Consider the following 16,254-nt stretch of genomic DNA (forward strand, 5'->3'; position numbering starts at 1 on the left):
GTTTGCGCATTGGGAAGGTCGATCAATAGGGTTACCGACACAAAGGTTGGAGAGTTTAATTTAGGCTCAGCTCAAAAGTGAGCTATGACTGGCATTTGAACATGATATCTAGCACATATGCTCTGCAAATGTTCAACCATAGGGCGGATTGTATGCAGGGTTGGGAGACCATGTAGAGTTTATCATACGTGACACTCCAGACCTATATAGGATTAGGTGACGGCACAGAAACACTCATCTGCTTGGTTGAGTGTCTCGAGATACTCCAATTACTTGTGAAAAATAAACTATTTGAAAGGATGTCACCTGGAGGAACCAGGATGTAAAGAGGAAAAAATATATACCTTGAGTAACTTGAAGTGGATCAAATTGATGAGGCTAATGAGAGCCTGTTGGATCACTTGAAAAACTAAACTTGCTCAAGCAACATACAAGTGCACTTGAAAGTGTTTAATTGGTGCATATTACTTGCTATGGCAATGGATCAGAAACATGGTGAGTGGTGGAAATAGAACAATGGTAGATGCATACAAAGAACCATGGAGGCGAATGATGAGACAAAGACATTAGACACGAGGTAGTCTTTAACAAAATTCCGAGCTTAGGACAAAGATAGCTGGACAAGACTGGTGATGGAATGGCTAAAATAAAAAAGGCTGGCCATTGCAGAGATGTAATCTTAAGATCAGCTAATGCGCAGGAGCAATATATTGTGAAATCACAGGAGCATGACATCTGGTCCAAAACCAGTTGAGACTAGGCTTGAAGAAAAGCCATCTCGGGTGTGGACCAATCAATTTCAAGTAGTGCATATCATCAGTTGTCTTTGTTTGCATTTTGACTAGTGTTGTGGTTATTGCAAGTATGATCCCTTGTATAAAAGGTGTCAGATTGTGCCAGATAAAAGGGTAAAAACCTATTACTATATCTTGCTACTGGCAAAAGAGGTATCTGTAAACATGGAGGCTTTCACATAGAAGTGGACAGATCATGACCGGCGACCAAACCATGGATCCAAACCTGGCATCTTGGTGGCACTTGCTCCATTGGATTCAAAGGTCTTCCTGCTCAAATAAGCACAGAGTGGTGCCCATATCCATAGGTAGCCCTGAACCACGATTGCATTCCACATGGCAGGAATCAGTTTATTTAAAACATAACTGGTCAGTTGGTGGCAGGAAAACATGTTTTTCACCTTCAGCCACTGCCACCTGTACACATTACTCAATTATATTTCATAACTCGTGACAAAGGGGGGTGTTACAAAATATCATGACTGCATGGTTTATTGTTTAAACATTTGAGGCTTACAAAACGACCAAGATTCAGATCTCAAATTAAAGTACGTGCGTACAGTGCCGTTAAACCGGACAACAGGCAGCATTTCACTCCCAACCTGGAGGGCATTCAATAGAAATTTCCCAAATCCAAACCACCCCATAAAATCAAATCACTACTTAACCATTGCAGCCTATGTGCATATGTGCAGGACATGGACATTTTTGGGGGATGTTTTGAACTAGGAAATGGAGCTTTCTTAAACCACAAGATATAATCGATTGTTGTCAACGCAATCTTGATCAACCCTTAAATGTAACACTCAAATTTCAGCACTTGTCCGTCTATCGGCAACATAGTAAATATTTACAGAACTTATATTACACTTATAACACAGCGATGCTAATGTAACTAAATACAACGGTTAAAATAGAGCATAACGTGTCAAGCATACAGGCAAATAAAAGGGTTCAATATTTTGTGCTTAAAAGGTGAGGGTTATTTAAATACACTTGAAAAATATATTTTTGTGATACTGATTAAGTCTCAATGTTTTCCTTGTACTAAGATTTGGCTTGTGGGCAGGTTTGGCTTCACAGGGTCCATTACGTAAATACTGGAGCATGTGACCAAAAAGAGTTACATTTCGTGAGATTTCAACTTAGACCCAGCAGCATGCCTCGAGCTGGATGGCAAGTGAGCAAACTATAATCTCGCAATGCTTAACCAACGTCAACATTTCAAAATTACAGCATTTGCTTATACAATGTTATATTTACAGTATATATAAAATGGCTTTCTGTCTGCTTGACCATGATAAATAATCACCACATGCAGATTGGGAGGTTCATGTCACAAAGTAGCAGAGGTGTGGACTCGAGTCATGTGACTTGGACTCGAGTCAGACTCGAGTCATGAATTTGATGACTTGCGACTCGACTTGGACTTGCATAACAATGACTTTGTCCCACCTATGAGATGTGGACTCGAGTCATGTGACTTGGACTCGAGTCAGACTCGAGTCATGAATTTGATGACTTGCGACTCGACTTGGACTTGCATAACAATGACTTTGTCCCACCTCTGCAAAGTAGACTGATATAACCCACTGATGCCATAAGTATTTTTTTGTAAAAAAAAGTAGATTATCAAGTAAGAGAAGAGCACAAAACATGGACCGTCTGAGTGTCGTAATCGACCATGAGCTCTAATTGTTCAGCGCTATTGTATTCCTTGCGTATGGCAATATGTTCAGGAATGAAATGCCAATGTCGAGGTCTGCTAGCCACGAGAGGGCTTTTGGAGTAGTTTTGCTATTCTGCCATTGAAGGGGTGCACACCACAACGGTGTACGATGTTGTCCATAGTTTGGGTTGCATAGTCAGTCACTTTGCGGCTTGTCTTTATATTTTCCATTTATGAAGGAGATGTGTGCATTGGCCTGTTAATTCTTTGGTTCTTTCGGTTAAGTCACGTCTAAAAATAAAATAATAAATTAAAATAATAGCGACGTTTCGATTGCAACACAAGCAATCATCATCAGGCATAAAAGAAATAGCAATAAAAATCTAACTAGAAAACTATAGACAGACATAAGCAGACAGACATCACAAGGACACACAGAGAGAGGACACATCGGCACAGAGAGAGGGGTCGTTTCTGTGACGGTCCCTTAAATATAGAGAGGGGGGGCGGGGACGGAGAGAGGGAGGGGGCAGAGAAAATTAGCATATCAATGAGTGTACGGCAACGTGTTGCTGCTGCGCAAGTAAGATGACGACGTGGCACGGCACACAAGCTTGAAAATTAGGAGAAAGGCACACTAAAATTAAATAACCTCGCAAAATATCGAAATGTGATGTAATACAACACAGAGAGTCGGTCAACACACAACGCATAGCCTGGTTGATTACGTATTTCAAAGATTGCTAAGTTAGAATTTAAGTGTGAACATTCCAAAAGAGAGGACACAGGCAGAGAGAACAAATAGCCAGAGAGAGAAAAAAAGATAAGCTTAAACGGCAATTTTCAAGCTTGTGTGCCGTGCCACGTCGTCATCTTACTTGCGCAGCAGCAACACGTTGCCGTACACTCATTGATATGCTAATTTTCTCTGCCCCCTCCCTCTCTCCGTCCCCGCCCCCCCCTCTCTATATTTAAGGGACCGTCACAGAAACGACCCCTCTCTCTGTGCCGATGTGTCCTCTCTCTGTGTGTCCTTGTGATGTCTGTCTGCTTATGTCTGTCTATAGTTTTCTAGTTAGATTTTTATTGCTATTTCTTTTATGCCTGATGATGATTGCTTGTGTTGCAATCGAAACGTCGCTATTATTTTAATTTATTATTTTATTTTTAGACGTGACTTAACCGAAAGAACCAAAGAATAATTCCTGCAGTCACGAAAGCTCCAAATTAAGATTGGCCTGTTAATGTTCCGATGCAGGAGACTAGCCTCATGGCCCACCTAATACGTGATTGCGTCACCTCAAACACGACTAATTAGGTCATCCATGTGAAATGGACGTTAATGAATCAGCAGTAAGACCTCGATTTAAAATATATTTTAAAAGCAATTTAATTTGAGCAGACTGGTTATTCTTCGTTTGAATTGTAAACGATGCAGTGTTGGAGTGGGGAGAATTAAGACAACTGAACTCGTGGTCGGTCTTCCGAAAGCAAGTCGAGTGGCTTGACCGCAGCACCACTGGGATAGATTTTCAAGACAAGCAAGTTTGTAAACCGACAGTACTTCGCTGCACTTATCCAATGTGGGCAACCCTTTCAACCGATTAGCAGTGGGAGTAACAGTCCCTGTGGGTCTTCCACTTTGGTAAATGCATTTGATTTCAAGAGCGGGGCAGTGACACAATGGTTAACACACCGCATGAATCACCCATAGACCTGAGTTTGATGGTCGGCCAAGGCTAACGTCAGAGGCGAGTGGTATCTGGAACCATTCGTTTGCCTCCCACCTCTGACTTCCATGATTTACAGTGTGGAGAAGCCTTCATCAACACTGTATTCAGAAAGGGCTCTCCATTCGTATTCCTGGAACATCCCAAGCTATTCATCTTCATTTAATATAAGTAACTGGGCTCCCTTTCAGTGTGGACATACATGAACAATTCTCAAGCTTCAATGCCAATACAAAGCCTTGTATACAATACACGCAGGTCATTTGGCACCTATAAATTGGTTGTTCGTGTTCAGTTGCCAAACTGTTGACAGTCTCCTCTGCCTATGGTGCTTGAATCGCCTTTCCAAGTCTAAAAGCGTATGCTGATATTTTGAGCACTATGGCGCCCTGGGGCAAGGCGTTTACGCAAGGGTTGGGGTCACTCCCACACATTCCTTATGGCCAAGCACTTTCCAACCACATTCAGCCAAGACACATTCAGCTCCTGTAGGCTCCCCTCCACTTGTTTCTGGGCCGATATGCATGCAATACACAGCATTTAATTCATTCAGCTGGGTAGCGCTGTGGTTAGAGCATTAGACTCACAATTGTAAGTTTACGAATTCAAATCCTGGTTGGGGCTCAATGGGGCCCATCATTCTGTGCTCAATGGATTTAGGAGAAGCCTTTTTGGGAGGCCAACCCCTGCCCTGAGAATGTGAAATTTACATGACAAGTCTGCGCAATAAACGGATGAGCACCAGCCAGCCCACATCAAGTGGAAAACCACAGTAAAATGTACCCAACGAAAGCACAAGTCAAGATTATCAAGCGGGTCCTGCTTGGGATGTTTTTCAAATTTCTTCCTGTATTTTGCTTGGATGAGGAAACACAAAACCCACATCCGAGGCGAGATCTCTCCACCGTCCGCTCAACCTACATGTTGTACTGCCTCTTGCAGGCACCTCATGTCCTATGGATAAGATTACGAAAGAGTGCCATATGCTGGAAAACGGGCATAAAATACACTATGGAAAACGTTTACTGGTTTATTGGACTCATTTTGGAAGCAATACCACGTGGGTCTCATTCCATTCTACACCTGATAGCTGTTTTGGAAATTCCAAACAAATTACTGTGGGAATCAAACCTTAAACTCTATGCAAGTTGGCCCAGTGGTGAAAACTATGCTACAGTTCACCCTTCACGAGTAACACACTTTATGGCTAAGTGAATAATTGCAAACTAGCGATGTTGTTAAAAATCACTCCTACTTTCGAGCGAGCTCGTGATCACTCGCATTAGGGGAGTGCAATCCGCTGAGTGGAGCAAATCGAGGTTAGGCTGGAGTCGGTCGAATTCAGAGGGAGCGGTGTCACGCGTAGCCGGCTAACATCGATGGCTTGTTCCCGCCGTGACTTGCGGAGGTCTGCGGATATGTCTGGGCTCACACCGGCACGGCAAGCGTGGACGACATCTCAACCAAAGTTAAAGCCGACAGCAGGATGCATGGCCAGCATATTAACATGTTCTCATCCAAAGTCATTGCATTGCCATCACTGTAGCGCTGTGACAGAGTGCCTGAAGCCTGCGTTCTCATGAACGAAGCTTCAAATTCGTATCGGACATCCTCCCACTGCCCAAGTACAGATATCCACAAGGGCTCCGTGTTGAGTTGCATCTTCCTTTAAATCGGTGTCTCGACTCCTCCAGTCCTCGCTGCCCCCACAGCACAGGTTTTCACGACTACCAACAATCCGGTGCAAAAAGTTTGCTGTAGCTTAATTTGCATATGGACATGAGATTTTTTATAAAACGAAACTTTGTATGATACAAGATAAGGCCCACGGAGCCATACATCTTTTTCAGAAGCGACCTTGTGACAAATGACAGCTCAACGAAGCGGCTTATCGCGTGCAAATTTATAGCAGCCAAAAACTCTTAAACGCAAGTTGTTTCTAAATGTGGAGGGGGAAAACCGGAGGACTCTGAGAAAAATCCACGCGACCACGGGGAGAGGCACGCAAACTCTAAATATAACAGCAGGCGTCAGGGTCAGGATCGGACCCACGACCTCCTGTATACCAGGCAAGGTAGTTAACATCTCCTAGCCACCGCGACATAGAGCTGGCCCACAGGAGGGGGTATCACAAGGGCTGGAGTTGACAAACTTTGGCTTAAAACACAATCCTACCCCTTATTGAGAAATACAAAATAAAACAATACAGCGCATTACTTCTCGTCAGCTTAGAGGTTTGGCTGCTTTTCAGACCCACGATAATGCTATTATGAATGTGTTGTCGCGACACAGCTGGAAGTTATAAATGCAATTGCCCCGAATCGACTGGCCGTCCCACAAAGACAAGTTTCGTGTTTTGCCGCTCGATGCTTTGCTCCATGCGTCACGCCACATCTGGCACGGTGTAATGTTTTATGTTGGATGCGTAACGGGCAGTTGCTTTTTCTGGTTGGAAAACATTGCTAGACAGTATGCACATGCACACACATACACGCGGATGCATGCAGAGTTTTGGTAAAGCTTTCAGATTCAACTTGCATTCATCAGTTCAAGTAACTTGTTGATTGCGCTGCAACACGAGCCTTGGGCTTGCGAATTAACACGCTTTGTTGATCGATTGACATCCAAATATGAATATTTTCGAAGAGCGGGGTATGCCACCGAGTAACTCGCACCGACTCGCAATTGGTTTCATCACCTCGACTTCACCGCCTGCAATCCATCACTTCCACTCCATCACCATTTTAACTTCATCACTACTCTATTGCCAAAACCATCAACCACCCCTTCATCATCTCCTCACCTCGTCATTACAACATTCATCACCACCACTGCCAACTGCTCTGAGCAACCCCTTCGTCATCGCTGCCATCACAAGCCCGAAATCACGGTCATCGCCTTCCTTCCCATCGCTGCCGCCGCCGCCACCACCACCGTCATCGCTTCTCCGCTTCGTCGCGGCTGCCATCACCGGTGCTCGGCGTCCAAAACGCTGGGGTTGAAGACGACCACGGTGACGGTGATGTCGTCGCGGTACATGCGCGCCAGCTCCTCGGGCAGGCCCAGCATTTCGGCGACGCGCTCCTCGCACACGCGGCCAGACTCGTCGCGCCCCACTGCACGCCGCACCAGCGCCGTCGCCGCGTTGCGGTCGGCGCTCGGCGACGTCATCGTCCCTCCACCCGGCGTTGCTCGTTGCCGCTGACGCTGCTGCAGCAGCAGGCGGCCGTGCATCTCGCCCAGACGCACAACGGAGCCGCCCTCGCGCCGCTCCTACCGTCGTCGTTCAAGCAGACGGAGAAAACGATAGGCGGACGTCTCCTAGTTAGGGCATATCCGCCCTGACCAATTAACCCGCCCACACTCAGTGCAGTATTTGTGTAAGTAACTTATTTTTTTAAAGATGGTAATCACTTGTGTATAAAGCACAGTGAAGAATTCCCCCGTATTTAAAGCAGTTTGTGCTTTATTTTATACGTGCATGACGGTGTAACTGTCATTAGCTATGAGATGTTCACATATCCACCTATACCCGTCAACCAGATCTCTTGCATAGGTCAACTTCAGAGCTATGTTTTTTTTTTTAAATGACGGCAGAAAAGATCAAACAACAGACGGGAGCTTTGAGTAGCGCAAGCGACCCGAACATGTGTCAGACCTTGTTAAAAACGTCTACAAAAATTACGGTCACCTCCCTCCACCAGTGCTTTGTCGGGTGCGAAGTTCCAGGTGTGCCGCAGTATTTTTGGAATTATAGGAAAGAAAATAACTTCACTGTCCGCAAGCTAGAACAGACGAACTCTCCCGTGCCGTTCAGTGGCCGATCCAGCCCCGACCTCCGTTCTCCATTGGTCGTGACAGTCAAGCTAGAACTAAAAGCTCAACTATTTTTATTTTACCAGGTAAGGCCCACTGAGCTATTAGCTCTTTCAGAAGTGACCTTGCACAAATGATAGTTCAACAAAGTGCCTCATCACGTGAACATTTATAACATCCAAATACTCTAAACGCATGTTTCTAAATGCGTTTAAAGGGAAAACCCAGAGGACCTGGAGAAAAATCCACTCGACCACAGGAAGAGAGACATGCAAACTCCAAATTAATAGGCATCAGGGTCAGCATCGAAGCCACGACCTCCTGTATAGCAGTCGAGGTAGTTAACATCTCGCCACCGTGGCGCCCAGCAGTCGGCCCCCAACCCCGGCCCTCTCAACTACCTTGATCGCGCACGAACAGTTGGGCAAACGGTTGCTACGAGCGACGTGTGTGCGAGTCACGGCACATTGTATTTTAGTGTGTGTGTTTAGAAGTTTACAATTGTAGTAGCCTCCAATTCTGAGAAAAGGTTTCTCAGCCTAAACAGTGGGTCAGTGATCTAAACCTGGGGTCCACAGCCAGAACGCTAAAGGGCCCACCAATTTTTTTTGGTTCTGTGGTGAAGATCAAGCGAGATCCCAAAGTGTGCCACAGTGACGGGGATTGTGAGAAGCACTGCCGCCACACAACCGCAGGGAAAGGGGGAGGAGGGCCTTAGCCCACGGAGATGAAACGTCACGGCGAGAAATGAGCTGTGCGGGACATACCGTGGGTGTTGCCGAACAGTGAACTAGCACGTAAAATTCTAACAAAAACAATCGTTTTTATTTACACCATCGCTGAGAGGAAACTAAGCTTCACACTTTGGCCAACTGGGATTCTCCAGGTTTATATTCGGCAATTGGGTGAATATGCACATTGACGCATGTACAACGAGTTCTTCTCATTGTGCGACTCGCTGAAGCGTAAGGAGTTCTCATCGTGCGGACATCCCACTCAGCCGGTTGAGCAATTTACAAAAAGTGCCTGCGATTTAACCCGTTGTGAGGATTAGGAGCGCGAAAACGGATCGGTCGATGAAGATCAGAGAACGGGGCTGGACTGGCACGGATCCGTTTTCTCGTGACCACGGAGCATCACAAAGATTTTCCTGCCTGAACAATTGCCATTATTGTAGATGTCAAACGTGCAAGAGTTGTGGGATCTCGATTGAAAACTCATTTCTTAAGAACCGCTTTTTGTGTTTCGTTCGTTGTCCTTCCCCCGCACCTCCGATTAGCACGATTAGCTACGTACAGTGCGGAGTTCAACATACATATGTACAGCAGGAAGGTGAAGTATCATCTGTTTGTATTGCCTCGATATGCTCTTCACTTTGATCATTCTCTTATTTAACACATTCCTGCGGAGGGAGCTGGTAGGAACGTTGGGTTGCTCGGTCAATGGCCAGGGTCAACGGCGGCGCGGTGTATTCCGCAAATATGGCCAATTGCGAAACCGGCGTGAGTAGGTTAAACATTGAGTTTTATAAGAGCACCACGGGGTGACCATCCCCTCCCCACCCAACCCCACCCCCCACCCAGCTCCACCCTCCCCACCCAGCCCCTCCCTGCACAACAGACACAATAATCCCCCGTGGGCTGATGTAACCAGGAGATTCCTACCAGTAAAAGAATATCGTATGTCCGTCAGTTACAGCACTTATTTGAGTAGTTTTTCGCTGTACAGTCAAGCAAGGGCTCATTATACCAGCAAGAACCGGACAGAAGGTATTCATGTTGACCTATGCATAAATTATGACCTAGTTAAAAAAAAGCAACTGAAAACTTGCACCGTACCATGTTAATCATGGTAGAATTACGCTTTATGTAAATATTGACTGGGCAGTGGAGGATGAAGCCGAGAGGCTTCAAGTTATTTGTGCTGCCATCTTTTATAAACAATTCTAGGTTGGGAAAAAAAAACATCCCAAGGACGTGCTGGTACCAGCATATTATAGATAAGTGCTGCTATGAAGCGATACTATACCGTGTGATACAAGGTCGACTACCCAAACATGCGTAGAAAATATCATATCGCGATTACTGTAGCAAATGTTTTAAATATGAATTTATCCCGAGAAAATATAAAAAAAATGGTACCGTGGCAAAACCGAATGAATACGGGACAATCAGCACGGCAACCTCGGTCAAGACCGGCGCTTGATCCGAGCAATTGTTTGCGTGCGTGCGCGTTGGTCCAGCGACGACCGTCGGCCCTGGCGGCCTCCCCCCCTGCGCCCACCCCCCCCCCCTGTCAACGGAGAGGTGGCCTGCACCCACCTGCTGGTGCCTCTGCGCCACGGCGCCGCCCTCTGTAGCCTCCAGGTAGTCCCCGACGGTCCGCACGACGTCATCAATGTCCAGCATCTCCCACAGCCCGTCCGTCGCCAGCACCAGGAAGCGGTCGCCTGCGCCCAGCCGATGCCTTAACACCTATACCAAACACACACATCGCAGTCCCCCGTACGGCTGTTATAGACTGCACAAGTGCCGTTAGCGAGCCGGCGTGGTGTGCAAGCAGATTCTGTGGCCAGCACGATGCCACACCGTCATCATCCCCCCAGTGCTGATGTTTACTTACACACTGCACCAGGTACTCATTGAAGGATAGGGTAGGCTGAGGACAAATGTATATACCTCTACTTTGCATTTGCCGTGGCCAGGAATCGAACTTCGATCACCATGCTCATAGTACCGTGTGTTTGCAACTACGTCACCGCTCCCCATACACATACACAAAAAGACACGCAAACACATGCACACACACATGTCGACACGTACAAACACGTGAAAACTTTTCAGAAACAACCGTATAGACTGTTAGGGCAAGTGTTGTTAGCGAGCAGCTGTTAAGGCCGCACAATGCACGGTGGGGTGGTATGGCGCACGCCACGCCCGGGTAGCATTGTTCCCCAGTGCTCATGTTCATACATCAATGGGATATCCAGGACAAGTTCAGATATAATTTCCCACTTGTGTAAGTAAGGCAAAGGATTAGAATTGACATTAGGTCGCCTTAATTGTTGTGCAGTAAAAGAACTACTGCACCACTGCATGTGAATTCAATTCCTGGTAAGGGTTGATTCAGTCCATCACCATCATCTTTCTGAGATGAATAATATTTTTTACACCTTTTGTGTAATAATTGTTGACAGCACGTGCAGTTTTTAAGCGTGTTAATAGTTCCGCTCAGTGTGTAATGATTTACCGTTTACCGAATTGCTGCTTACAACAATGATCTCATCATCCGATGCGTTAGCCCCCCTACCCCCCTACACACACACAAACAATAATTATGTTTTTACTGCTTAATTTACATGTTTTGCATCACCCAGGTTTGTGTTTTGTATGGCTCATTGCTGACCCTCATTACCCAAGGTAAATGAGAGTTTTTTATTGCTTGTATTGCCTTTGTTAAAAACAGCATTATAATTGTGTATGTGACTTAAACCTGCATGTGCGCCCTGTATCGCAATATGGCCTTGAGCTTGCCTCGAAAAGATCACCCTGAATACATCCAATCTTGCCAGAAGCAGAATCAAACTCTTTATTTCTCCTGGAGGAATCGGATGAGCTCAAGAAAAGCAGGCTTTGAACCTAGTTAGGTACTGCTTAGGTGTATACCTGTTGCTCTAGTCCTGGGCTGCGAGATGGCCAGATTTATCTGTTAGATGTAGTGTTAATTTAGTCAGCAATTAAATTTCGATTTAAAGCTTTCGTGACTGCAGGGATTCATCTTCTTGGTTCTTTCGGTAAAGTCACGTAGAAGGGAAATAATAAAATAAAAATTAAACGTCGTGAGAATTATTGTGTTTTATTTTTATTTTATTATTTCCCTTCTACGTGACTTTACCGAAAGAACCAAGAAGATAGTCAGCAATTGTTTTACTCGTCTTAATCTAGACAAATGAAAACCTGTGGAATGTTTGTCGAGTCTTTATCTGTGGATTTATGCCGTCATTCTTAGTCTAATAAACTCAAGCAGAGAAAGGTTTATTCTACTCTTAGTTATTCAATGTTGGTGTGAGGGTCATGCAATTTCCCAAGCCCCCAATATCAGGTTAGCCAATCAGTGATCTCAATAAATATATATTAAATTATTATGAATTAACTTACTCAGCACACTGCCGTCCTTAATAATGTTACGAAATTATCTTCAGCCTGCATCTCCGATAATGTTCTCATTTTAGTTGGCCATGATGATTTAGTAGTCCACTCATTGTCATAGTTGACCAAAATTAAATAAAAACTCATACTTAACCAATATTTCTGCCACTTATTTCATGAACAAAATAAACACCGATAAGCTGCTTCCTGCTAACACATCCAGCTGGCCCCCAACAATCCCAGACTCTCTCTCTCGGCACTGCCGGTGGTGAATATTTGAACCAGTCTCAGGCCTCCCCTAGGTCGACTCAGACTCTAAGGAATACTTAGTGCAGTGTAAACATTACTCGGGAAAAAAAGGACGGTCAGGCATTGTGTTGGCCACAACCCCCTCATGTACCATTCTGGCCTTCATAGGTGCTACTCGCGAACAGCACTTGCCCCAACAGTCCATTAAGGCTATACAGGGGATGATCTTTAATCTTTGGTGGTAGTGGTGACCGTGTTGGTATTAGTGTAGGCGGTGGCCACGGCTGGCAGCTACAGTGCCGATGCCGTCCGCAGTCCCGACGTCTCCCACCTCGGGCCGGGCGTTGAGGTACGGCGGGGAGTGGTAGTCCTGCGGGAAGAAGTCGCGGTGCCCGATGCCTTCGACGAGGTCGGCGCCTGACTCCAGCACGCGGCGCTGCAGCTCCTGGCTCCACTTGAACTTGACGTCGCCGAAAGCTCGAAGTGGCGCGAGGGCGCCAAGCAGCCGGCCGTGCCGCAGCACCGTGCGCCGCTCGCTCTCCGGGTGCTCGGCGTGCAGGCGCGCCACCTCCGCAGGGTTCTCCGCACAGTGGTCGCGCGACAGCGGCACCGCCTCCCAGCCGGCTGCGGCGCGGCGGCCCAGCACGGCGCGGCTGTCGCCCACGTTGGCCACGTGCAGCTCGCCGTCGCGCACGAGCGCCACGCACGCCGTCGCGCCCGAGAACGCCGAGCGCAGCGCCAGCGCGGTCAGGCAGCGGCTGGGCGTGCCCGCCTGGGCCTCCAGCGACAGGTCCGAGTCGAGCCGCGCGAACGCCCCCGCCAGCGCGTCGGCCACGTCGGGCTGCGTGCCGTCGTCCAGGTCTATCAGCTCCTGCCAGTAGGTGCGCAGGCTCTGGAAGTACAGCGCCGCGCTCTCGCGGTTCACGTAGTCGTACGGGTGCTTGTGCCACAGCAGCACGGGCGGCACCGAGCGCCTCGCTTCCACCGCGTCTTCGATGTGCCGCAGTGTCGCCGTCGGCAGCAGCGCCATCGCCGCGTAGTAGAAGAGGCGCTCGCTTAGGGCCTGCGCGCACGCGGGCCCCGCGTGCCCGTCAAACACGCCCAGCAGCATTCCGCCCGACTGCAGGCACGTGGCGGCCGCACGCCGGTCCTCGATGGGCGAGTTGGACGGCAGCTGGTTGCTCTCGAAGCCCATGACGACGCTCACGTTCTTGCCGTCGAACTCGGGCACCGTGTAGCTGTACTCGCTCGCTCGCAGGATGCTGTCCACGTGCTCGCGGCTCAGGCGATGGGCGGCACGCGTGCTCCTGCCGCGGTGCAGCCGAGCTCCGCCGGGAGACCCGGTGACGGGAGCCGCAAGGAGAGAGGTGGTGGTGCGGAGAAGCAGCCTCATGGCTGGCGCCGGGGCAGCGGTGGATGGCTTGCGTTGGTAGAGATCACCTGGGTAAAGAGAGAAATCTAACGTGTGTGCGCATCACCATGGTCAGAGAGAGGAGTGCTGCGCGTTCACTTGAACAGGGGCACAACTCATCGTATTGCAATGCCTAAGCAAAGGTAAATTAGTTGGTTGCAACAAGCAATGAATGTTCCAGTCGTGAACACACAACACACAGAATATGCAAATGTATTTATGTCAAACTACTCTCCATAACCAAATCACTGTGGAGTGGTGCTCGTATCCATTGGCAACCCTCATCTCACAAAGGACATTCCACATTCACATGGCACAAGCCAGTAGTGTCTACATAGGACACCCACAGATGGCTTCAAACAAAGTGGCTGTCATTATACGGCCTCAGGAGTGATGATGATGACAACGATGATGATCAAGCTAAATCCCAACTGGCAATTACAATTCCACATGGCCAGATATATCAAAATACACTTTACACTGTTACCGGCTACACAGCAACTGACTGCAGTAATATCTTCCTCGATGAAGAAGCTAGAGGGTTTTTTTTTGTTACATTAGCAGAGGAGCCTCTGGACCGAGCTTGAATGTCTAGGCTTCATCCAGATCTGGTCGGGTCCAAGAGCCAGTGCGTTATCAGAGTGGGTGAGACAGGGTGAGGGGGCTAAGAGATAAAGCGTGACAAGGTAGCATATTTCAGGGTTTCTTTCTTGCCAGGGCAAACCCAAGTGACCCTGTATCGTTGCCAAATATTTTTTTACGAAATGGCCATAAATAATGACAGTAATAATGTAAATCTAAGAATTGCACTGATATATCTTGAGGGGAGGAATTCTATATTACAAAGGGCACATTTTGCAATGTTCCCGTGCAAGTGAATGCCAGCCTTTGTGGGCAATTGAAATGCTGTTTTTAATTTCCTTTAAAATCCACACTGAAATCGCACTTTTCGCACAAAACAGCTGACCAGAAGGCCGCCCTTTTGTCAATCCACTGCTGGATGAGGGCCTCCCCACACCGTGCGTATAGCGGTGGGGGGGGGCTTAGTTAACCATACTTCACCAGTCTGGTCAGTGCGGGAGGGAGCGATAGACGTTGCAACATAGTGCAGTGCGACCCATGTATTTTTCTACATTTGACCCTCCGTTCTAAAAAAAATCCCGCAGCACCCTACAACACCTTATAATAGGCCGTAGTGGTCACGCATCCAACCAAACACGTTCCTGGGCCACTGAAACCCAACTCGGTGTAATGTCCCTCGAGAGTGCGTGGACATGCGGCCTCCTGTTGTAGACACCAACATGAAATTGTGATATCAATTTCGCACCTCCGATTGGCACGGTTGGCTACGTACGGTGCGAAAGAAGTTCAACACACAGCGGAGTTATTAGCCGATGTCTACCCCGTTGCGTTGCACAAGTGGCATCTTACACATCTATTGACCTTGGGAGTCCAGTAAAGCTGTAAAAAAGTAATTTTTGTTTACATTACAATATGCACAAGGCCAACCCTTTTGTCAATCCACTGCTGGATCAATGAGGGCCATGGGGGGGGGGGGGGTTATCTGACCATACTACGGGTTGGTGACGGAGGGCAGCACAGATGCAGGGGAGCATAGAAGAACAGCACAACAATGAATGTGGCTGCGCTGCCCTCTGCTGCCCTACATGTGGCCACGTGAAGTCAACTCGGTATAGGAGCGTGGTGCCGCTTGACATGCATGCCCAGAATGATTGTTGAGCCACAAATATAACCCGGGGTCAAGCGAGGATGACCACGGCTCCTTGCCAGGGGGGGGGGTGGTGGAACGTCGACCACTAGCGAGGAGTCACCATTGAAGACTCAATAAAAAACATCATTGAGGTAGAGGAGACGCAACTTTTGTATTTCAGAGCTTGGCCTATGCAACGCATATTGCTAACAATGGCCGCGACTTTAAAATGCGATATTAAGCACAATGTAGTGTAGATATACAACGATGCAATTTCAAGAGCAATTTCCAACAGCAAAGGTGACACTGCAATATACACTCCGAATGCAAATCGCAGTCAAACATTGCATAACACAACGCGTTCACAGATGCACCCACTCACCCACGAATAGTCCACGCGGACTGGCGTACACGGGCAGCAGGGAAGATGAGACGCTATCCACGGCAAAGTTGTCACTCGCGAGAGGTTACGCGACCCAAGAGCCCTCGCTACGACCGCCACCGCCGCCGCCTTATTCCCGCGTTGTGGGGCGCGCGCCGACGGGCGGCCCTTAAATAAAAGGGCGGCTCGTGACGTCATCGCGCACGCCGCGGTGACGTCATCGCGCACGCCGCGGTGACGTCATCGCGCACGCCGCGGTGACGTCAGGGGCACATGTTCGTGTGTGAAAACGAAAGTTGTCTGCTTCGCGTGTCGCGGTGACGTCACGGCGCGTGTTTGCCAAT

At 47.8% G+C, this 16,254-nt stretch overlaps 1 protein-coding gene across 1 annotated transcript; it reads right to left on the reverse strand.

The window, feature by feature from the left end:
- Nucleotides 1-3,493: 3,493 nt before the first annotated feature.
- PDP1 (pyruvate dehydrogenase phosphatase catalytic subunit 1) lies at nt 3,494-16,068 on the reverse strand. The gene is made up of 4 exons (XM_078864167.1): nt 15,911-16,068; nt 12,738-13,846; nt 10,331-10,483; nt 3,494-7,466 (listed from the first exon to the last, which is right to left on the reverse strand). Exons 2-4 carry the CDS (start codon nt 13,797-13,799, stop codon nt 7,161-7,163), a joined length of 1,521 nt encoding a protein of 506 aa, XP_078720293.1. The 5' UTR covers nt 13,800-13,846; nt 15,911-16,068; the 3' UTR covers nt 3,494-7,160.
- Between the last annotated feature and the right edge of the window lie 186 nt (nt 16,069-16,254).

The sequence above is a fragment of the Lampetra fluviatilis genome, chromosome 17, assembly GCF_964198595.1.
Source record: "Lampetra fluviatilis chromosome 17, kcLamFluv1.1, whole genome shotgun sequence".
NCBI classification, from domain to species: domain Eukaryota; kingdom Metazoa; phylum Chordata; class Hyperoartia; order Petromyzontiformes; family Petromyzontidae; genus Lampetra; species Lampetra fluviatilis.